The sequence below is a fragment of the Clinocottus analis genome, unplaced genomic scaffold (assembly GCF_023055335.1).
Source record: "Clinocottus analis isolate CAN_PGR_092001 unplaced genomic scaffold, fCliAna1.0.p SCAF_22, whole genome shotgun sequence".
Classification (NCBI taxonomy): domain Eukaryota; kingdom Metazoa; phylum Chordata; class Actinopteri; order Perciformes; family Cottidae; genus Clinocottus; species Clinocottus analis.
In genome coordinates, this window is record NW_027175954.1 from 6060005 (window position 1) to 6082673 (window position 22669).

Consider the following 22669-nt stretch of genomic DNA (forward strand, 5'->3'; position numbering starts at 1 on the left):
AAACAGATTATATTGATATTTTAAGGCTAGTCGCCTTTTGTATAATTTTTTTATTGATTGGTGAAAAATAGTCATACAAACAACCTCCGAGAAAAAAACAACCCACTGATAATGTTAATGCTGTGAGTGAAAGCATTTAAGCACTGGCAGAAAGGCAAAAGAAATTAACGATTAAGAGAGTCTGCAAAAAATTGAAACATTAACTTAGAACTACACTCTTGAAGGCACAATCGGCAGAAAATGGGTGCATAACACTACAGGGATAATAGTAAAAGGAGCAATATACGACATTCAGACAATTGATATAGCAACTATTATGTTGGTAAAGATATACTGGAGTATTGTCTACCTGAGTGTGTTGTTATCAGAGCTTCTCTGTGCTTTGTTGACATAGCCGGGCTAGCCATAAGTGCTTTTAATGCATGTGAGCGTACCCTACTAGCAAGCTCACAGCTGTTGCTCTGCACTTGCTTTCATACGGCGGTTACAGTTGATAACGCCATCCCATCAGACAGAGTCATCACGGAAGCGTAGCACTTAACCTCCAGTTCCCTACTCAGGTATACACTGTCAGCTCTGTCAGCACGTTTGCCGTTAGCTACAAGCCCCCAGCTCATGCGTCGCCATGTTGAGAGCCATTGAGAGGCAAACAAGATGCTCTCGATCTCGTATTATGCACCTTTAACAACCAATTGGAGCCCTGAAACTCTCCATCAGTACTGTGAAGAGACACTGGAAAAGAGCTCCTCACATTTATAGAAATGTGAGAGCATGTTTGCAGAAACAGAGACGTAAAACATGATGAGTAATAGGAAATGTTATAATTTACTTGAAGTTTAGTCAGTGTGGGCCTGGGGCCGCCAACAAAGGGAAGCTGCTTAGTCATCTCCTGGCCTTCTTCTTGCTCCAAAAGGCTAGTTGGGATGTCCTCTGCTGAAGGCCCTGGGAGGCTGGACATGAGAACTTGTAGGTTGGAAAAAGCCATCCCACACTCCTTGGAAGCCCGAAGGACCCCAGGTACCTCCTGAACACAGCTGTACCAACGCAGCAGGTAGGGGAGCTGATGTAGAGAGCTCGCAGCATGTGCTTGGAGGAAACACTATCAAAGAAAAGAAAAAAAAGAATAAAAGCGAAAAGGTGAAAAAAAAAAAGACATATTGATTAAGTGACTCATCGGACGTGTCATCTCCAGTGGAGCGAGATGTCGGGTTCCACTAGAATACACTCATCACACTGCACTGGTGGACAGATAGACACAAGGGGCCAGCAGGAAAAACATCAAAACAGTGTTGGCAGGTGGAGAGGGTAAAGAGACAAACAGAGACATGATCAGAGGCGCAGTGTCACTGTGTGCGCCTATGTGTGGAAGACAGAAGAAAGAGACGGGGACACAGGCACAGAGGGAGAGGGGACACTCTGTGGTGCGACAAGTGGGTGGAGTGGAAAACAGCCGCTGCGGCCGCATGTATCGTGCGGAGTGATGGCCGTTAAGAGGAGACACGCTAGGCTGGGTGTGAAACTGGAAACCACTGGAGCACAGCTGACTACTAAAAGCCTCATTGTGAGAACTTCAGTTCGTTCCCACAGTCGAGGAATAGTTGGAGACGGCTGAAGGGTGAAATGGAGGTTGAGACCCACTTCACTGGCTGACAGTGCAGCATTCCTGATCAATAACAATATACCACTGAACAAAATAGACGTGGCACTCTCTGGTCTCTGCTGTAGTTACTTTAGCCGCTAGTATGTGATGAACATTCAGAAAGTGTTCATGAGCTTTTGGAGTCTTTCAGATTTTTTTTTAAAGTTAAAGAGTCTTAAGGCTAATATAAACACCCAGCAATTCTTGATACGCTGAAGAGAAAAAAATACATTCCCGAAGGAAGGTCATTGAAATGCATTTAAACCTGCTGCATTTGAATAGAAACCCTGTTATACACTGTTATCACCCTTTGCCAGATGGCTCTAGACCACCTTTGAGAGCACAACCTGCGCCAAGTCTGATGCAGCGAGTCTTCTTAACTCAAGTTTCTGCCTGGATGTATCTGAAAGGAGCTGGTGTACTGCCTGTTCACCTTGACCAGAGTGTTCATAAGACATGCATAATCAGACCAGTCACCATAATAAAGATAGGTTGGTAACTACACATATGGCGCCATCTATACAAAGTGGGTTGAGTCATGTGTGCTACTGTTTGTTGAGATGAAGCCTTACATGGCTTAATTTCATTGCTTAAGGCACAATAATGGGTATGTTGCTTACAGTCAATTTTCTAAAGTTTACTGCATGGAAAGTATAAGGCTTATAGAATACATATAATCATTGATAATAACCTTAAATGAGCATTTGACATGTTTTCATGGGTCTAAATTATGCAATAACTTAAGGCAGGATACTTAGTCACAAGGGTGACAACACTCAAACATGAATCATAAACTCCAAAGCCCTTACCAAGTACTGATAGATGCATGGCAGCAGCACCACATCAGTCAGAGTGAAGTACAGTCCTTCTGCAAACACATGCTTCAGCGGAGGTAGATCCGCGGTCTTCACTTTCCTGATCTCAGAGGTCTCTCTGGTGGTCAATGTGGGAACTGAATCCACAGACAACTTGGCCAGAGCCGCCCGGAGCTCAATTCCGTCACTGACCTGAGGTGATTGTTCAAGCTCGGATTCAGCGCCTGGGTTCCCTTTGCCTTCAGGGGACTCATTCTTTTTATTCTTTCTCTGTTCGTGAAGTTTCTGCCTCCGGATCTTGTCATCATTGTGGACTTTGACAGGCTCCGCTAACCTCCGCTCGAGGGTGAGGATGGAGAGAGGCAGCTGCTGATATTGATTTGAGGGATTTTTTAGGTGTTCTTCAACAGCAGACGGGATTCCAATTTCACACAGTCTGGTCCACTTGCTCACCTGAGAGCAAGGAAAGAAAAGATGTTGAAGGTCAACTACAGCTGGGCTTTAAAAGTGCTCATAATAACTCTGACATAAGCATTATTTAATTTTGTACCCGAAATATGGATAGCGTCCTGTTACATCGCCTGCTTTCAATGAAAGTTCAATATGAAAGAGACAAAGTTTATTGTAAATCAATGTCAATCTGGATTCAGAGTAATGACGCTGTCATTATATTTGCTGGCACACCTATACACCCAGAGTGATAGATGCCAAGTCAGAGGGTCAAATTTCAAGCGTTTAAAGCTACCATCCACATCACAAGTTTGTGAAGTTGTGCTAGAAACTCCCACCCGCCACGATTGATGCTACATGTCAGTGGACTTCGTTTACTTGCACTTGTACAATTATCTGTGTCCCTGTTTGCCACAAACCTCAGCACACGCCTTCAGACAGGTCTTCTTGAATCCCAGCAGAGCCAACACATCCTTTCTTGAAGGCTCAGCCTCCAGGGCCTTGTTGATGATATGTCTCAGGACCACCGCCAGCCCTGCCCTGCAGAGCATCCCAGTCTCATCTAACACAGCAGGGAGACGGCAGCTGTCCACCAACTGGGGCAGATCCTCCAACTGAATGTCAGACACTTCCAAACCCTCTGGCAGCTGACTCCTCAGTGATTGGGAGCTGGCAGGTTTAGTGAAGACTAGGAAAACTTTGAAAGACTTGCACTCGCAGTAGGACAGAAGAAACAGGGCGATGGAGGTGTGCAGCGGAAGACGGGGCTCCTCATTTTGGCAGCAGACTTGCAGAAAGAGGGAGGGATGTTGTTGCTGCTTTTCCTCGCTGTGCTTCATAGTTAAAGTACTGTGGAGAAGAAAAAACAGAGAGGTCACGTTAATTAACTAGATTTCAGAAACGTGGTCAGGTGACTTTTCATGTATGATAGCAATAACGTGTGAGCTTACATCAGGTTTAGTAACGTTGATATACACGTAGGCAATGTCAATGAAAACACGTTGTTACGGCACACGCTTCCCGTGTTTCTTCTTCTTTCCTCGTGTTAAAGCTAGCTTAGCTCCACAGCCCCATCTGCTGTCTGATAGCGACACGTACGAATCCATCAAAAAAAAAATTAAAGCTAAATATTAAAACGTTACCAAAAACGAGGCCTAATATTAAATCATATATAACATACATAGTGTAAATTTATGTATGTTTTGTATTAATAAGCCGATTTCCACCCAAAGGTTCCGAGTGGCTAGATTCCGGACATATTTAACGGTTGCACAGGTATACGACGACGGCTTTATACTGCTCACACATCCGCGCGAGCGCTGCTCCCCGGCTTTTCATCAAGGAAGTGTTCAACCGTTCACGTTAGTTGCTCACCAAAACGAAACTACCGGGTTCAGGGGCAGATTTCTAGAAGAAGCAGACTGTGAGGTAACGTAGTCCAACTGAAAAAGTATGACCTGGTAACTTGGTTTTATAGCTGACAGTAGACAGGAAAATGTAACTTTAGCTGCCGTTGTGCTAGTGTTAGTACTCGTATGTTTCTGGTTCGGACTAATACCTTCACAGAGCCATCAAAGGAAGTCGTTGTTATGGTCTGACTGTCTTTCGTGCGGGATATTTTGGACCCAACACAGGGGCGAAGTTTAGTTCTGACCACCCTGTTCATCACATGAGTATAATATAAGTGATAAATTAAGCATCAGAGCGAAGTGCTGGTTAACTAGTATTGTGTTTCTCCCCATTTTATGACCTCCTCTCCTCTGACTTCTGTTTTCAGTATTTTATGATGAAGGCCATCAGTGCAAAAGTATGAACACAATGAAAACAGGCATTTACAGGTGTAAATCATTCACAATAGTGACTGTGGATAGAATGTTTGTTTTTCATTTAATGTTAAGAGTTCAAGCTAATAAAGCTGTATGTGAGAATGAAGCAAAGTAATTTCAGTTCAGATGCAACACACATTGTGTTTACTGTCACAAAGGTCGATAGAGATTTAAGCACTTGAGATGATTGAATTGATAGTTTGTTTAGGGAATCCATATTGTGCTTTACTATATCTGTATTTAATCCCAAAGCTCTTAACTAGGCCAAATGTCAGTCCAAGTCAACACTGCAGTGTAAATAAGGCAGTTACAACTTTTGTTTTGTGTTTTCATATTTTTTAAAAATAGGTCATTTGTTTACCATAACTTATCCTCCTTAGCAGTGATATTTAATACAATTGTACTCCAACTTAAAAAGCTGACATTCTTTTACGGTTCCCATTGTTTAGCCATGGCTGGACCCGTCAGTCTGGAGCTGGATCCAATCTTCCTAAAGGGACTGAGTTTCCTACACTCCAAGAGTAAAGACTCTGCTGAGAAACTCAAAGCTTTACTAGATGAGTCCCTTTCAAGAGGAAGTGACTCGTCTTACCGTTCATTACAAAAAGTAAGGAGTTCGTTACGTTTTTATATTCACTATTGTTCATTTCCTTTTAAATCTCGTAATGTAATTTATACAACTGAATGCCAACTATTCTGTCTTATCATGTGTTTCCTCAGGATATAGAGGTGTCCAAGGGGTCTGTGTCAAAACTGAGCTTAAGTAAACAGGACTCAAAGTCCTCCTCAAGCTCCTCATCCTCCAGCAGCAGCAGTAGCAGCTGCAGCAGCAGCAGCAAATCCAGCTCGGAAAAAAGCAAGAAAGAGTCAGAGAAGAGACCTGCAGAGAAGGTACAAAATAAATGGATTCTCCAAAATGAATTTAAAACCCCATAATAATATTGTTATGTCTTTGAGGCTACGTTGACCATTGTTATACATTTCTTTTTACAACTATGTTCCAGTCGTGTTTTACTGCCTGTGGATGTGTTCAATTGTGAATTAGTACAGCATAAGTTGTGACTGTCAAGTCATGATCAACTACATATATCTGTCATTTTAAAATTATGGTCCAAGAGAGAGGGTTTCTTCTTCATATTTTATATTTTAGACTTACAGCACTCTATTGCAGAGCTGCACTCTGAGACAAGGAAGACTAAACAGACCCATACAGTTAGTGAGCTAGTAGGATAATCAATAAGATGGCTGTACATTGACAATGTTGTTACTCATGATATTGATGTCAACACGCATTGTCCAAACAGAGCTCTTTGTGTCTTTTTGACAAACAGGTCAGGGTGGTGGACTTGGTTGAGGTGGACCCTCCCAAAAAGCCTCGTTTGGAGAAACCTGAAAATCGCTCTTCTCCAATTACCGTTCAGACTAGCAAAGACCTTCTGCCAAACATAAACGACTACGATGAGACCAATGCGGATGATTTTGCTATGGAAATGGGCCTGGCTTGTGTGGTTTGCAGGTACATTTTAATTATTAGCAAATACATTTAAGTGTAGTTTTTCTCTCGCACCTGAGTTAACGGATGTTGGTATGCATTCCAATCTAATAATTGATATTATTAGTTCTACTCAATCTTCAAGATAGAAAGGTGAACTTACTAACCTGAAACATTCTTTTCCATTGCCTAAGACAAATGACAGTGAGCATGGGAAACCAGTTGGTTGAGTGCCAGGAGTGCCATAATCTGTACCACCAAGACTGTCACAAGCCCCAAGTGACAGACAAAGAAGTGAACGATCCGCGGCTTGTGTGGTATTGCGCCCGCTGCACCAGGCAAATGAAACGCATGGTGAGGAAAATAAATTATAACCTAGTCTTTGTATTTATTATTGAGTGCATCGTCATCAATTATGTGACTAAAAAGTGTTTAGTCATGTTAGTAGTTTCAGTATTGGTATTGTTCCTGTCTAAAACTAACAATGTGCTTGTCCACTAGGCCCAGAAACCTCCACAGAAGCCATCCCCTGCGTCTGCATCATCAGCGCCGGTTGTCAAAGACACACTGGTGAAAAAGACAGAGATTAAAGCCAAGCCTGACACAGCCAGCACCTTCCAAGCTTTCAAAAGAACAGAATTGAAGGTCTGTGAGAACCAATTATGCCTATATGCCATCTTTTTTTTAATCCACAATAATGTGTCGTGATTACTGGGTGCAAGTAATTGGACTTTTTGAGTCTTTCGACCACTCAAAACGCTCACACACATATTCATACAGAGATTCATACAGACAGAGACGGCCATAAAAGGTGCTAAACTGCTCATCAGGATGTAAACTAATGGTCTCACCCTTTGGGAGCAATGTATGGTTCAGTAGCTTGCCCAAAGACACTTTGACATTTGTGCAAATGGCTCTAAAAGGCGGTCTACATAAATCCCTGTTCAGGAAAATGAGCAGAAAGTACATGAGACCACTGACTTCTGTTGGCAGTATTCTTGTAAAGTATAATTTCTCCAGAGGGAGTAGGTTTAAAAACTTTTTAGAGTACTTTTACATATTGGGGTTCAAGATTGGGTCATTTTGACTGCAAACATGTTGCATTTTAGTGAGTGATTTGAATATGTTAATTCAAGGCTGTGTGGGAGTTTGGCTAAATCAAGTTGATGCCATATCTTGATAAATATATACTTACTCTAATATGCAGTGTTCTAAAGATATGTTAAAGCATTAGGCTGGTGTTATGCAATTTGTGTCAACAAATCTCACGGGAAGATCAAGGTCAACACGTTCTGTCTCTCAATACTTTCTTCTTGGTAATGGTTCAGACGTTGCTGCTCTGTTCTCCAAAAAAAAGCCTCTCATAAAAAGAACCAGAGCATATTTCTTGGTAACATGAAGCAGTAGTAAGATGGGAGTACACCGAAGCAAAATTATTACGTTAATTAAAATCCGGTAATGCACTGGAGGTTGCACAGATATGATCTGCATCTTAAGGTAAACTGTCTCTCTTGACATGAAGTGGTAAGTGAGCTTCCGTTAATATTTGAAACGTAGCCATACCCTATTTTTAAATATCAAACATACCTGCGGACCTAAAATATTGTATTTATACAGTAAACTCCTCATGAACGCTGAATTAATTTGACTACAGAAATGAAGAAAACTTCTTCGTACCTTAATTTCTAAATTCTTGAAGTTATTATTGCAATATGACAGTGACGTTTTAGGCTCTGTTGAATTGGTGGTGCACTGTGATAACTGTGGTAGTGTTTTCTAATTTCAGGCATCTGCAACATCAGCCAATCCCACCAGCAGCAACTCCGCCTCTTCAGGCAGCGGCCTCACAGGCTGGGCTGCATTTGGCGCAAAGACAAGCCCATCTCTGGTTGCCAGCTCCAAACTAGGTTCTTCGGGCCCAAGTGGGAGCCACAAGACCTTGACGGCTCCCTCTGGCCAGAAACCTGCCGGGCTGTCTGGTTTAGCAGGAGCCAAGTCAGGACTTGGGAGTGCAAAGATTACTGGGAGTGGCAACGGAAATGGCTCTAGCCAGGTGCCTCTAAAACCTCCTCCACCACTGACTCTGGGTAAGCAGCCTCTGAACCGTTCATCGAGCAATGAAAGCAGGGGGCCTGCTTCATCAGGAGCCGGCTCCCCGAGCAGCTCAAGTGGAGGAGGGAACGGAGGCAATAATGGAGGAGGTAATGGGAATAATGGGAATGGGTCAAAGGCTGCACAAGGGGACAAAGCACCAACGTCCCAAGAGGTCCAGCTCAACGCCATGAAACGATTACAACTGGTGAAGAAGAAAGCGGCGCAGAAGAAGCTGAAGAAATGAGTAGAGGGAAACCAAGAGGGGGAGGGTGTGTGTGAGGGAGTAGAAAATACATGTGGAAGTAGTGCCAGAGTATTGTGTTTGTATTAAAAGAGCAATTGTACATGAGTAACACCATCCAGTCGAATACTTGAATCTTGCTTTGCGTAAATGCTGCTGGACTGTGTACCTCGTTCTGTACAAACAAGTCTGACCATTGAAAAAGTGTCCCTTTTCATCAATAACCAATAAATGTCTTGTTATAAACTGGCATTAGCAATGACTGTGTAGCATGTGGTGTCCTTGAATGTGTGTCATCATATTCCACTGGCCAAATGGAGGCTTGATCATGTTTATTCATTACATAATTGTTCAAATATAAATGATAGATTTCTTCATTTCACATTAAATATATATACCTTATGTATGAATCAGTTCACATACAAAATTAACTTCATGAATAAATCACTTTATCAATATAAACTCACCAACACTGAAGTAAAAAAAAAAGTGCTCGGCACAGTGCCCTGTATTTTCCTACCATTATTTATGATAATCACAGATTACTGGTCAAGTCCCACTACTGCGCTCTTAAGATCTTGTGAAGGCACAGCGGATTCAACACTTTTGGTAAAAGCCGATAAGATCTAGTGATACCTGGTGCAATTTAGACTCACCAAGCAGAAAAGTGACATGCTTTACAGTCGGGATTATTTCATTTAAATGCCACAAGTTGGTTTGGTTTCCTGGATATGATATGCATTAAAAAGTGCCTTCATTTATGCGTAGGACATCCTGCCCAGGTAGTTGGCAGGGACATATCCCTTCTGTCCGTTAGCCTCCGCTAACCACCAATCCTTATTGCCTCCCAGGTCAGAGAACTTGAGGATGCGGACATGCTGGTACTCCTGCATGGTCAGCTCCTGGTCACAGCGTGCTTGAAATGCATACACGGCGTAGAACTGTGAAGAGAGACGCAAATCAGATGTAATTAGCCGTGAATCTAATTTTACGGTTAGAAAAAATGGGAAAGTAGTTTTTTGTAGTTTTGTAAATAGCACAATCTTACTCTGCACTGAGCTCATTGAAGAATATGTAAGTGTATTCTCCTGAAAATCCAGAAGGTGGCACTCTTTATTAGCTTTATACATGGGCAGAGTGTTCCCACCAGTCTTAGTTTACAATCTACTGAGCCTTATAAACTTAATGTTTTAAGACCAATAACTGTCATGTTATGATGAAGATCAGAGTCATAGCAGATGAGGACCACTAGGAGGACAAAGGCTTTATAGCCAGAGTGACAGCACACTGTCATATTTTAATGGTATTCACCACATTTCATTTCACTGGCCCTCTGTAATAACACCTCTCAGATGTAACAGGTGGAGTGTCAGTGAGGTACACTTATGGCCAGTTTAAGTTACATGGCTTGCTGAGCTGTTGTTTTATTGTAATACAGAGGTTCATGTGGTTTAATGTGTTTCAGTTTGCTCCCCTGTTTTTTAGATTCCTGATACTGCTTGGTCCATTTCAAAGTGTTACGTGTGACATGTATGGACGTTTGCATGCTTGAGTGAGGTTTGCAGTGTTTCTGCAACTGTTGATTTAATCTTCTGGACATTGACTTGCGTTCTCAAGCCGACAACCAAAGCTGAGCAAAGATATGTGACCTGTCTGAAGCACTGCAGTAGCTTACAATGTCATTCAGAAAGTGCAAGAACGCGCAGGTCACCGTACACACCTGCTGAGCCTCGGTGTCCTGCGTTTCCTCCAGATCTTCTAAACTCTCTTGCTCCCCCTGTAGTCCAGAGAGGGTTGAGCCACTGTCGGTGGTGTTGAGGTTGAAGCTGCGCAGGCTGCTGCTGCCACTGCCTGACACAAACAGGCTGATGTCATCGAAGTCCTCGTCCACCATGGCAGGCGGCTGCTGCTGCGGCTGCTGCTGCGGCTGCTGCTCTTTTGCCATCTGGCCTGCCCGCTGGGAGTCCCTCAGAGGGTTGTACTGCTTCAGGAATGTGGAGTAGACGTAGCCCTGTGTGCCTAACGGTGACACAATGGGGCAGTTAGTCAGGATGCCTGACCTCTCTCAGAGGTAATGTCGAAGGGTTAGGTCAGTCAAATTGAAACAAATAAAGTCACTTTCCTCTAGTGTTATTTAGCAATGGAGGTATCTTAAAGTAGTGCAGGTTTTAAGATATGCATCTCTTCGATTTAATCAGACACATCAAACACTGAAAAATGTTTACAGCATCTCTTTTCAGAAACAGTGTCCCACTCTGGATAATCCACAGAACAGCCTGTTAAACATTTCTGTCAAAAAATATTCTTTAATTAGTTCCAATACACGTCTAGGTCTGTGGATTATCCATATGATCCAGATTACCCAGGGTTGTATGTAATATTAATTATTAAAACATGACAATCAAAATTGCATTCACATCGCAATATGGTGGCGACAAAACGAGGAGATTGACAACAAAACTCGAAAAAAACAAAAATAATCTTTCTCCATTTTATAATTTGGATGAACTGATCTTTATATGTCTAACAGCAATGTAAATACTGGGCAAACTGCACTATATAAGACATATTTCTTTGTTAATCAAAAAAACGCTTGATAAAAATAAACACGTTTCCTCTCTGGAGAACTTGTGTTAATACAATATAAGGGACTGCATGTCTTACATTAGGGATGTCAACATTTGTATTTACTTAAACAATCTTAAATCCATGCAAATGAATGAAGGAATGTGAAAATGTGAAGCAAGAATATTCATAGTGTTGATATCAACAGAAGGATGAACAACAGCTTCCTGGGAATGCTTCTAATCCCAGAGGAACAGACAAGTCTGTGAAGAATGTTCTTCGTACCAAGAAACATGCACACACTCTTTTTTTTTTCTAAAGCTCATAAAAAAAAAAAAAAACTTGTTATTGCCGAATACAGAGAGGCGTGCAAGTGTCATCTCTCCGTCCTTGTTTCCCAATACCCATAGGGAGAGGCTTTGTACTCTAGGCAACACTGCTTACAACACGCTGCGGTTTGTTCCAAACAAGACATCGGGATCTCAGGTGCCGCTGCGAGACGTGGAGGCGAGATGGAGACAAGCTATGGAGTTGGCCCTGTTGAGAGGCAACCATCTCCAGAGGCTGGCAAAGAGGTACCAGCAACCATGACATCACAGAAACCCCTGGGACTAATTTTTGTGCGCAGACTTGTCAGTGTCAGAAAGTAAAGTTTTGTGTGTCTACACAGCCTCAGTCATCGAACAGATGCAAGTATATCCACAGAGGAATGTGCATTAAAGGAGACATATACCAACCATATACTTGCAGGTGATCTGGTGTAATAACTTAATTCACCTTGTGTGTCTTTCTAACTGAATGAGCCAAAAGTTACCGCTGCCTCATGGTTCTTTGTCCTTACACACACACACACACACACACACACACACACGCACACACTTGCCTCCAGTGTGAACGAGCCAGCGGCTGCTGCTGCCCAACGGGTCCGTGTCCTCCAGCAGAGCGACCAGCTCTCCCTCCAGCAGGCTGAGGTCCTGCTCCTGGCAGCCGTTACACTTCCTCTTCAGCTGGTACAGACGGCTCAGTGGATATTCTGCCAGCAGCCAGGCTCGCTGTTCCTCGGTTTGATGCTGCACCTCCGGCATCTGAAAGACATAATGGGTGTAATTATGTGACGTGGGTCCGGTGTGTGGCCACGTGTAGGCACACAAGTCGGTTATCATTGTCTGAGATTGTTCAAAGGAGGGGCGGAAGGTAATAAGCGCCTGGTGGTCGGAGAAAAAGATCCACTCACATGCCCCAGCACAAGCATATGCTCGTATAAGTACTGGTGTTTATGCATATGTGTCTACACCAACACACACACAGATGCGTAAGTCTCGGGGGACTGATGCCTGGTGGAACTTTGTGTTTCCAAGTGTTAATCATAACAAGGAGCTGTTCTCCGTGGCAGCCTTTGAGAAGACTTCGAGCTGCTCATTTACGGCTTGGAATTTGTTCAACAAATTTAGAAAATCAGGAATGTGTGTGACGTTTGTTTCAACCTGAAGTTCGTGCGGAGTGTACAGACACTTGAAGAAGAAACAGGGATCTAACCAGGACAGACATGACTATGATGACCATCTCCTCACGATTTGAATAATCTCTTTTAGATTATTTCCACTTTCTTACTGCTATTTTCTTGTCCCGTTGTCTCTCAAAGCTGACTTTTCGCTCCATCAACTTCTGTGCGTTGTCCTTGACAAAGGTCAGATTGTTCAGCTCATCCATGATGCTGTTCTGCACTTCAGCAATGTTTGACAATGGAGCCTGAAAAGACAAACACGACACACTTGAGTTTCACGATTAAACAGACTGCAAATGCATGAGAGTTATTTATGTGTGGGATCCTCACTGGCAGCTGCTGTATGGATGGAGAACGGAGCAGTATTTGATCCATTAGCCCTCGGAGCAGGGCCACGAGATACACCACACAGTTTTTCAGGACAGTATAGGCGGCCATGTTGAACCTCTGCAACTCCTCCAAGAGCAAGGCATTGAGAGCTTCGTAGTCCCTCCTGGCGGGACCGGGCGGGTCTTCCAACACCAGTGAAGGCGATGAAGAAGTGGTGGATGACGTGGATGACGATGAAAACGAAGAAGAGCGCTCCAGGCGGCTGCAGTAATCCAGCAACTTATCATATCGCTTCTGGATGAGCTTCGTTGGAGCTGTGAACATGCCTTGCAGGGAGGAGAGGGGGGCGAGGACCAAGCGCTCCATACTGTCTTTCTGCAGCGAGAAGTCAACGAGGCAGGGAGGAGATGAATAGAGATGTACAGTATGAAGTATTATCTGTACATGTAAACAAGTCATTTTACCATACTTATGTGAACTCTGTATACAAATGACTTGTTTTCAGAATGCAGCAGCATCTCTAATTCACAATCATTTTCGAGAACGGGAGACAGCAAAGTGCGCCCTAACATTAGCTGCTACAGCTTCATTTGCATGCAGACAAACACGATGTGGTGATGTTTCTCAGTTTACAGTAATAGTTAAGCAGACATTACATAATCCATGTATCATAATGTGGAGCATGTCATAGCTAGTGCTAAACATAAAGTAAAAAAGAACAGTTATTCTGGTCAAAATTGTTCTGTTTCCTGAAAGCATCTCTCGGTTACAGATGTCATGTTTTCATTACAGGGGACACAATGGATCCCCTTTCATGTGAAATAAGTCTGTCAATTGGCTTCTTAGGCTGCCAAGGCCTTTCTATCTACACTTATTTTGTAAAGCTTATAACAAACTTTGGTTTGAGGCTGTGAAACACAAAGAATTGTATTAACAGGTATCTCAGAAATGGCAGCAGTGCGATTCACAGAGCGTAGAGGGCAGGAACGGGAAGGTGGCAGTTACTGAGGAAGCTCGTAGGAAGGTGAGAGGCTCAGAAGAAGAGGATTAATATAATAGGCAGAAGACAGGCAGCTGTGGGTAAAGTGACAGATGACTCACAGTTGGAGGGTGAATGGGAGGTCAACAGGACAGCAAAGCAAGGACAGATTCATATTTAGAAGATTCAGCTTAGAACTACTGCAGTAAAGTATAGCTATGCCCTGCATAAAGCTAACAGCATTGTTGTTTTTATTTTTGTTGTAAAGGAAAGAAAGCCATATCTTACATAGTGCTTATAGGGGTCATTTCCATTATTTTCTGAAGAGCCGTTTGTGAGATTTTTGTTTGGATGCTTGATGATGTCCTCCATGTCCTGGACATTCTGAACAGCTACAGACACCATCTCCTGCAGAGCAGACGTCAAGGAAGAAAGTCTCAGAAAGTTTACAGAATATTTCAAACCATTAAAACACATAATTTGCAGTCGGACACGCTCACAGCTACCTGAGTGTGCTGCAGGTAAAATTGAACATTCTTGACCAGCTGCCTCACAGCCTTCTCCAGACTCCTGAACAGCTTCTCCTCTCTGTCAAATATGTCATCTCTCACCTACAGACAAAAGAGTTGAAACATGCTTAATAGTATCAGAATATCAAATATGCATCTGCATTGTGCTATTAACAACTGCATAAAAGCAACTATTTTTATTTCAATAATGTACCTTGTATTTTTTTTAAATGTATTTATACTGTCATGTTTATATACACAAGCCTCATAACTTGTATTCCATGTACTTTATTGCCATCGTATTTTACCTGTGGTTCAACTCCAGTGAGGATCTTGAGATATCCAGCAAACCTGTCGCCTTTCTTCCGGATGGAGTGCATGTTGAACTTGTGTAGTTTTCTCCTCAGTGTGCCTTCATCCTCTAACCTCTTATACTTCATAACTGAGAGTGAAAAGAAACCAAAATTTAAAAAAGGACAATAATCTACAAAGAACTCACTTTGTTGTCACATGAGTTAGCAAAATCACAAAGTTGCAAAATAAATAGACATGAATGATAAAACGCCACTGTATATTGAATAGCACCTATATCTTTGCGTCTCTTGAACTCGTTGATGTTAACGTTGATGATCTTGACAGCAGTGAACGCCTCCTGCAGCGGCTGATAGTCAGGGTGGCCCTCAGGCGTGGCATGCCACAGCTCCCCGAGCAGCAACGGGTACTTCATGATCCTCTGGACCGGTTTGATCAACAGTGAACCCATATTCAGTAGATTGGGTTTCCCTCTGTGGGAATAAATGTATTATACAGGAAACGATTATTGACATGAACTGACCAACGGAAAAGAGATTCACAATGCATGGCAACAAAAACATAACCAAACTGCTGCACAATAATCAAGACATATATTAGAATATATCTATTGTAGAATTCAGTATATTTTGAAAACCAATTTATCACTAAAGGGTACTCACTCTTGGTCGTAGATTTTCCTGTGATTACAAAGACAAAAGAACACAGTCACCAACTAAATAAAACACAATGTTCAGACTATATCAACAAAGTTATAATAAGATAAGACTTTGAGAAATAAATATATGAATTGACTTACTTTAGAGATAATACACATGTGGTGAAATGTTGCTTTACTTCTTCCTCTTTCTCATAGGATTTGAGTGACATGTGGGCATCATCATGATGGTAACAGTAAATCTTATATACATCTTCTAAAGCTGCCTTCGCCTGGATGAATATATCTCCTTCAAATAAAAAAAAGCACATGAGCTCTTTTGCCGAACACAAACCAGAGCAGTAAAAGTCAACAAAGGTTCAAATCAGGCAAGTAGTCAGAAAGGCCGTTACCGATGACAACTGCCTCTGGATCCGGGTCAGCGACGGCCTCGTGCAGTCTGTGAAGGAGTGCTGCAGAAACTTCACACACTGTCTCTGTGTTGGTGAACAACCTGTCTACATCCACAACCTGATGAAAGACAAATGCATTACATATTGCATGCAAATGAAACCAAAATGTGAGTCGGAAGGACTGCATAAATAAGCTGTAATTTATTGGAATTCACCTTTATTTGAACATTACAATGCCAATTCCTGTAGTACATTATATTTGTATTACATGTTTCTCCCTATTTACAGAAGCTACTGTGTTGGCAGCAGCCTACATGATCGTATAAGTCACAGAAATGTTCAATAAGGGGTTGATTATTACTCATATATTGAGTCATATATCATGACGCTGTTGCAAGCAAGACAGGAGGGTAGAAGAAAATATGAAGAATCCAAGAGGCATATAGATAATATGTCTAAATTATATGATTCTCCAGCAGAGATCACACTTTACGGCTGTCAAACTCAAAACCATTTTACCTTGTCGCTTTTGTGTGTCTGGCTGTGTGTAAAACAAAAGGGATCTCCACCGTCAGTTGAACTTAGAATTTCTCTTCCTTTTGATTTGAGCAAAAGAGCTTGAGAAATGAGGACTGGAGGTAGAATAGCTGCTACTAGATATTCATGCTATGTATTTAGTTTTAGCAAGGAATCTGATTCCATAACCAATTGTTTAAAAATGTTTGAGGCTCAAACTGTATATCAACATAATTATGAAAAAAAAGGAATTTTTATGACAGAATCTTCCTTTTCTGATCAGATCAGACTAACATGTCTAACACATTTCTGCGGTTCGGAGATCAAATCTGGAACAAATACAGGACATCAGGCCACTTTTAATTTAGAAACACTGAGATCTTTTGTTATAATTATAAATCTCACGATCTTATCAGTCACTGCTGGTTGGGGTTAATTTTATACATAAGGATTATTTTGTAAAGCTGTACCCAATAGCGAGTAACACTGTTGACTATCAACTTTTTCCCAGTTGAGTATTAACACTGAACTTTACGATTACATTCTTATCTCAAGAAAATGGCACCAAAAACATTGTCGTCGTTGGTGGCGTTAACACCACAAGATTTCTTTGGGGGCATGCATGTACCTGCAGATTGCGTAGAGGCTGGACCACCTCTCTGATGCACAGCTCCAGGTCTGTGAGGTAGTCCTTTTCAGTCTGCACGAGCTCCTGGATGATCTTCGCCCTGCGGTTCATCTTCCTGGAACGGACCTCCTCCGGGTCCAATCCCGGTGAAAGGGGCATGGACAGTTCGTGTGGGGTCATTTTCTCTGAAAAGAAAAAGACATTATGAGATTTGTATCCAATGCGCAGGTGGTACGTGGCTGGCCAGTCCCATTATTGTATACTACGACAGCATCTGGCCCAATAAGTCAGAAGGGTCGTATAAGGACAAAGTAAATGTATGATATTGTGAGCATAAACCTACATGCTGCAGTAAATCTGCAATTTCCCCCAGAAACTACGTGTTTGCCAACATTTCAAGCCATCTGTGTGCATTATCTAAAATGCTGATAAACAACCTCCCCCGGTGGGCTGTGCATGCTTGGAAAAGAACAACATCTCTTCTAAAACATCGGCTTGTCGCCTGAGCACCCATCAGTATTTCACGCTGATATAATTATTTTGACTCCGGCGCCAAAAGGCCTCACTTAACATGCCAGTCAGGCTCACTCCTCTTTTTTTTATTGCCCTGCTGTCTAATCAGTGTGTGGCTGCTCTGTGCTTTGCATGCCAGGCAGGAGGAGTGTCGGTTCAGGGAAGAGGGATGCTTCCTCGCTGCCTAATCGTCGGCACACACCACTTCCTTCTCTGGGGAGGGCTGCGAGGCTCGTGTCAGGTTACAGAACTAATCGTGCCGCTGATGTAATGCTCCGTCGTGCTCAGGCATTCCATCTGCTCAGGCCAGAAGTTTGCAGGGGGAGTGGCAGACAATGATGAACACACATATGCAAGGACACAATGATTCAAATAGGAACACACACACATACACACACACAAACACACTCTAACTAATTTACTACATCCACCTCAGCGCACTCATTTCACAGACATATGCACTTCAGCAAATTATTGGACAGAGGAAGTTCAACTTAGTATTCATATTGCCAAGACATTCACAGTATATGTATGTACTATTTTATAATTATAATTATTATTTGTGGCGTATTATTTGTCTGGGTAATGATTAGTCCAGGCACACCCTTTGTAGTCACATCTTGTGCTCTCATTAGTTTGATTCTGGGTTTGGACCAGATATCGTTTTGATTTTTTTGGACACGATAAGCAAAGTAGACAAGAAAGAGAGGAAGCCCATTTCTGTCAGTAAATAAAATGGCTTTTTTTCATTTTTTAACCTAGTAAAAAAAATCATTATAATAATTTTGACTTTTTATCAAATACTTTTTTTCTTTCACTGGTGGAAATGTGCTCCCGTAAAGAAGTGAGGAAGTTGCACGTCAAAGAAAACAAATAGCGCAGGTGTAGGGATATTATTTTTTCCCCTTTGTTTCCTCATAATTTCTTCTTTTTTTAAAGTGTGTTTTGTTGGAGGCAACAGGAAGTTGCAGGGTGCTATGGATGACAGCATAGCTGTGGAGGAACGGTAGAGTGACTAGTGGCTGAAGCAGAGCAGAATGGCTCATGTGACTCTGGCCAGTGCTTTCTCGTGAATGCCAACACTGTACCGATTACCTTCACACATGACTGACCTCTGCCGAGATCTGATCATATTCTGCTCGCCATGCTGCACACGGTGACACCTTACGTGTGTCTGTTTTTACCCGTGAGATACACAAATTCACCTGCAGAGCTGAGTAATCCCCTCTCTGAAAATCTCAATGGAAACGGAACATTATACATTTCACGAAAGTAATATTTGTTTGAGATACTGTTTGCATTGTGATATTTCCTTATAATACTTGATTTAACTGCCTCTTGTATAGTGTGTCAGTTAAAGCTGCGACACTCTACTCCCCCTTTTTTCATCTCCTCTAACTGATTTGTTTAATCACAGCTTTCTTCTGAGTTAACCTTGTTTGTCCGGGGTAAACTCAGTGTCCACAGCACACAAAAAAAGCTGAACTGTGAAGTCATACACCTTTTTCATTCAGTAGTTAATCATTAACTGATAAGACTTATAGAAATAGTGGAGGTCTTCTCTTTGAAATCAATCCTTGATAAAGATTACTCCACATTTTGTTGCAACAAACAAAACGTTTTACTGGTGGATGTTACCTTATAGAAGTGTCACATGTGTCAAGTGTCGACGTGGGTTTTCAGTGTGACAAGAGACCCCAGAAACATTGAAAAACCCGTGAAAGAAATGGCGGCTTCATATTCTATTTTCAATCTGGTTTTCAGACATTTTCATAGATCACGAATTCCAACATATTCTTGTTACTCTACAAAGTCTTGATACGAGAAGTTAAATAAATATTCTCTTCAAATCACTTTGAATTCTGTGGGAAAGTTGGCCTTGAAAAAATGATCCCGCACTGACACATGAACAATAAAATAACTCAAACTCAAATGTATCGTAGTCTATCTCGACTCAGCTGCAGATCTGCTGACTTCTGCTTTTGCCGGCGATATGTTCGGGGAGGTATGGTTGCCGACACAGGAGTTCCCATGAAAGTGGATACAAGGCTTTTCACTGTTCAGCCCATTGAATGGATTCCAGTAGACGCCCCCTGAACAGAATACAAGGCACGAGGTATCAGGTATCGGCTGCAAGAAAAATTACATGCCTGACTTTGCCACACAGCAAAGTGCACAATGGCATTTGTTCAATGTCTACAAAAACGATGAATTCAAATATTGAATTTGATAAAAGTTGGACATTTATCTTAAGTGTATGTTAACATTAATTTGTCTATTTGGAAAAAACAATCCATATAAAGCCCAAAAAGTCTCAAGGTGACGCACACACTTGCACACACAGAGAGAGAAAGAGTTCAGTCCTCATATGCGACGGATAAAGATAAATAAATATGAATATTTAGTTCAGTGCTGTCAGCTCATGTGAGTTTTGCGCTGGTGAATCATTGTCAGAACAATTACATTTAGTGACTATAAATAATTAGACATCGTGATGTCATGTTGCCATGGTTATGGTTCTGTGGCTTGCCCAACCTGTCTGACGAGCAGATGAGACGGGCTGTCGAGCAGCAACTCACGTGTTTCCTCTTACAGTGAAGTCATTATTCTGTCAATATTTGCAATGGTAATACCACTGTAAATATGTAAGGCAGCTTGTCAGGTGTGAGGCTAAAGTCGAAAAGGGCGGGCGATTGGTTTACTGAAAACACCCCCAATGTTATTTAAAAACGTTGCTGCCACTATGCAGGTTGGGGAAGAAAACAGAAAAGTGCAAAGGAGAAGAGAGTGTCTCCATTTCATGTAAACAAAGCAGACGCTGATAAGGCAAAGTCTGTGTGTTTGTGTGTGTGAAAGCTGTTTTATCAGTGCAACACCAAGTGGGAAGAAGGTTATAAGCTATTTGAAACAAGGTGCCACTCATCATGTTGGCATGTTTTGTGTATTGTTCACAGGAATGGAAGCCCAGGAACAAGTGGCACAGGAAAGCCGACATACTTATGCTAATACTTAATAGTAACCCCCTGATGACACGGTGATGTCAGTCATTTTGCCTGAAGTGCAGCATTCCCAGTCACGGAGTGCACTCTTAGGACAGGTGAAGCCAGTTTTTTTTTTTCTTCTGAAATGCAGACATGTGTGTGTCAGTGAAAAGATGAGGTCAGCCTTTGTGGTGACGCAACACACAGCTGTTTTGTTTTTTTTAATCACAACTCATTCTCCACTCCTGCAAGTTCTTAACTCAATCAATGCAAATTGTTGTATTCAATGTCAACCAAACTGTAAGACCAATGGTCAGACATCACTTGGAAGCCATTCGTTTCAAACTTGGTAATAAACATTAATCTGAACATCCGTCCTCCTGCGTCACCGCTGTCACGGTCTTGTTTACTAGCTGGTCTGGAACACTTTGAAAGCCACTCCTCTGTGCCCGAGTTTGGAGAACAGTTTGCATATGTGGCTGCATCCCTGTGGGAGTATCTCCTCTCAACACATAGTAACACAACAGGTAACCAGTATCCAGCGCTATGGAGCAGGGCCTGATCTACGAGCATCGCTGACACTGTCGTGAGCAGGGATGAAGGAATAAATGTGCGCATGAAGGTCTTTAGTGCCGTCTATACATCTGTATGCTGCCGTATATGTTTGTTTCTGTGAACTGGTTGTGAAAACAAATATCCCTCGGTGTGTTTAATGTTTCCCCTTCAGCCATAGATGCTGCTCTCTAAGTCCATCTATGATGAACACATTTAAAAGTCTAAAAGTTCTCTAAAGTATGTTATCAACAAGTTTGCAAAGTAAAGAGTTGAAAGACTCTTCACGCTAAGTGTTGCTCACGCGTGGGCAGATTGTTGCCATAGTTTTGACCGCCGGGGAGGTCATCAGGTGGTGTACCTTTAAGTTTAGCGCTGTACTCCGTCTTGTCGGACTGACTCCTCCTCACCAGCGTCCCCAGGTTGATATCACCCTTGGCCGAATCCTCGGCCACAATCGTGTCCGTCTTTCTCCTCTCCAGGTAGCGCAGGAACACAGGCCGGTTCCTCCTCTTTATCACTTTCTCCTTCTCTTTTTCCTTCTCCTTCTCAACCCCGCTGGCCTCATTGGGATTCATGGTGAGGCCTTCAGCTCACTTTTAGAGCAGTCAAGGAGAAAAGAAGGGAAAGAGAGAGGGACAGGAAGAGGGAGAAAGAAACGGAGGGAGGGAGAGAGGGAGGGAGGGAGAGAGAGAGAGAGCCTGGGAAGTACAACAGGTGCAGTGTTCACTGTGCACTGACTGTCAGCGCTGCACAGGTAATCGAGCTCCTCCCTGCCTACCTGTCATGAGAGCCCTGTGGCCACGCCTCTACACTGCTGTGCTTCTTCCCTCTTCTGCTCCACTTTGAACTATCCAGACCTCTCAGGGCGCCGGGGACATGTCTGTTTATTGTTCCCCGAGTGAGAACTGAACACGGAGAAGCAGCATTCAGTTTTAATGCACCATATATCTAGAGGAAAAAAAACTGCATTTCAACACGCACTTCCTTTAAATCAAGGCTGAAGAGGTTTCTGTTTGCTGCTGCCTTTTATTCAATAAATGATTATAAATGTCATTAAAATGACATTTATAATATCATTATTTTGCATTTTGTATTTTTTTATGTTAAGATTCCTCCATTGCTTTGCTGCTGAAATCTCTCATAAATAAACATCCCTTTCCCTCAGAGCAATACATTCATTGGGAGAAGGTTTGAGGACAAAAGAGAAAGAGAAATGTCCTCAAAATAAAATGTGTGTGATACCTCACAGAGGACACTAACAATGCCAGACAATTAAGTATTAATCCTGTGAATCATACTTACAGTGACCTTAATATTTACACAATGAAAAAGGGATTTTCAAATCAAGTTCGTTGAACATCTAATTTACAATTTTCACAATGAAGTGAATAAAACAACCTCTATATTGCCGCAGCGGTTGCATTATACTAAAAGTTTCACATCACTATTGTACCCCAGCAAAAGTGCAACGAGTGTTAAAGGACACTAAGCTGCTAGATTTCTGTTTGTGTTGAATAATTGCTGTCAGGTTTGGGGTTTTTAGTGATTTTGAAACAACAGGGGTTGTTTGTCAAACTGTGATAATCACATTGTCATATTACTTATACACAAAGCATTTGTTTCTCTATAAAAAACACACATTTTACACTCATGAAAAAACATTTCTGGTT

The 22669-nt window shown here is 42.1% G+C and overlaps 3 protein-coding genes across 3 annotated transcripts in view; 1 reads left to right on the forward strand and 2 right to left on the reverse strand.

The window, feature by feature from the left end:
- gstcd (glutathione S-transferase, C-terminal domain containing) overlaps nt 1-3935 on the reverse strand; it is a 45287-nt gene extending 41352 nt beyond the window's left edge. The window contains exons 1-4 of the mRNA XM_068588882.1: nt 3855-3935; nt 3324-3753; nt 2449-2907; nt 830-1099 (exon numbers count right to left, since the gene is read on the reverse strand). Of these exons, the coding sequence (XP_068444983.1) occupies nt 830-1099; nt 2449-2907; nt 3324-3743 (1149 nt within the window). The 5' untranslated portion in view covers nt 3744-3753; nt 3855-3935. The remainder of the gene's footprint in view (nt 1-829; nt 1100-2448; nt 2908-3323; nt 3754-3854) is intronic.
- A 261-nt stretch (nt 3936-4196) lies between these two features.
- On the forward strand, nt 4197-8803 carry ints12 (integrator complex subunit 12). The gene is made up of 7 exons (XM_068589133.1): nt 4197-4332; nt 5180-5337; nt 5451-5621; nt 6062-6246; nt 6417-6576; nt 6724-6867; nt 8009-8803. The coding sequence occupies exons 2-7, from the start codon at nt 5182-5184 to the stop codon at nt 8558-8560; spliced, it is 1368 nt and encodes a 455-aa protein (XP_068445234.1). The 5' UTR covers nt 4197-4332; nt 5180-5181; the 3' UTR covers nt 8561-8803.
- A 350-nt stretch (nt 8804-9153) lies between these two features.
- On the reverse strand, nt 9154-21574 carry arhgef38 (Rho guanine nucleotide exchange factor (GEF) 38). The gene is made up of 14 exons (XM_068589256.1): nt 21358-21574; nt 16951-17135; nt 15807-15924; nt 15556-15703; nt 15419-15436; nt 15030-15229; nt 14753-14886; nt 14442-14546; nt 14224-14343; nt 12957-13331; nt 12734-12871; nt 12006-12207; nt 10278-10576; nt 9154-9498 (listed from the first exon to the last, which is right to left on the reverse strand). The coding sequence occupies exons 1-14, from the start codon at nt 21572-21574 to the stop codon at nt 9316-9318; spliced, it is 2442 nt and encodes an 813-aa protein (XP_068445357.1). The 3' UTR covers nt 9154-9315.
- Between the last annotated feature and the right edge of the window lie 1095 nt (nt 21575-22669).

What these genes read in the sequence shown, in the direction of transcription:
- ints12 (XM_068589133.1), top strand. Translation starts at nt 5,182, where the DNA reads ATGGCTGGACCCGTCAGTCTGGAGCTGGATCCAATCTTCCTAAAGGGA. An exon ending in CTTACCGTTCATTACAAAAA is followed by an intron (nt 5,338 to 5,450) that starts GTAAGGAGTTCG and finishes GTGTTTCCTCAG; the next exon opens with GATATAGAGGTGTCCAAGGG. An exon ending in AGAAGAGACCTGCAGAGAAG is followed by an intron (nt 5,622 to 6,061) that starts GTACAAAATAAA and finishes TTTGACAAACAG; the next exon opens with GTCAGGGTGGTGGACTTGGT.
- arhgef38 (XM_068589256.1), bottom strand. Translation starts at nt 21,574, where the DNA reads ATGAATCCCAATGAGGCCAGCGGGGTTGAGAAGGAGAAGGAAAAAGAG. An exon ending in AGCCTCTACGCAATCTGCAG is followed by an intron (nt 15,925 to 16,950) that starts GTACATGCATGC and finishes GTCTTTCATCAG; the next exon opens with GTTGTGGATGTAGACAGGTT. An exon ending in TCACTGGAGTTGAACCACAG is followed by an intron (nt 14,547 to 14,752) that starts GTAAAATACGAT and finishes TTTTGTCTGTAG; the next exon opens with GTGAGAGATGACATATTTGA.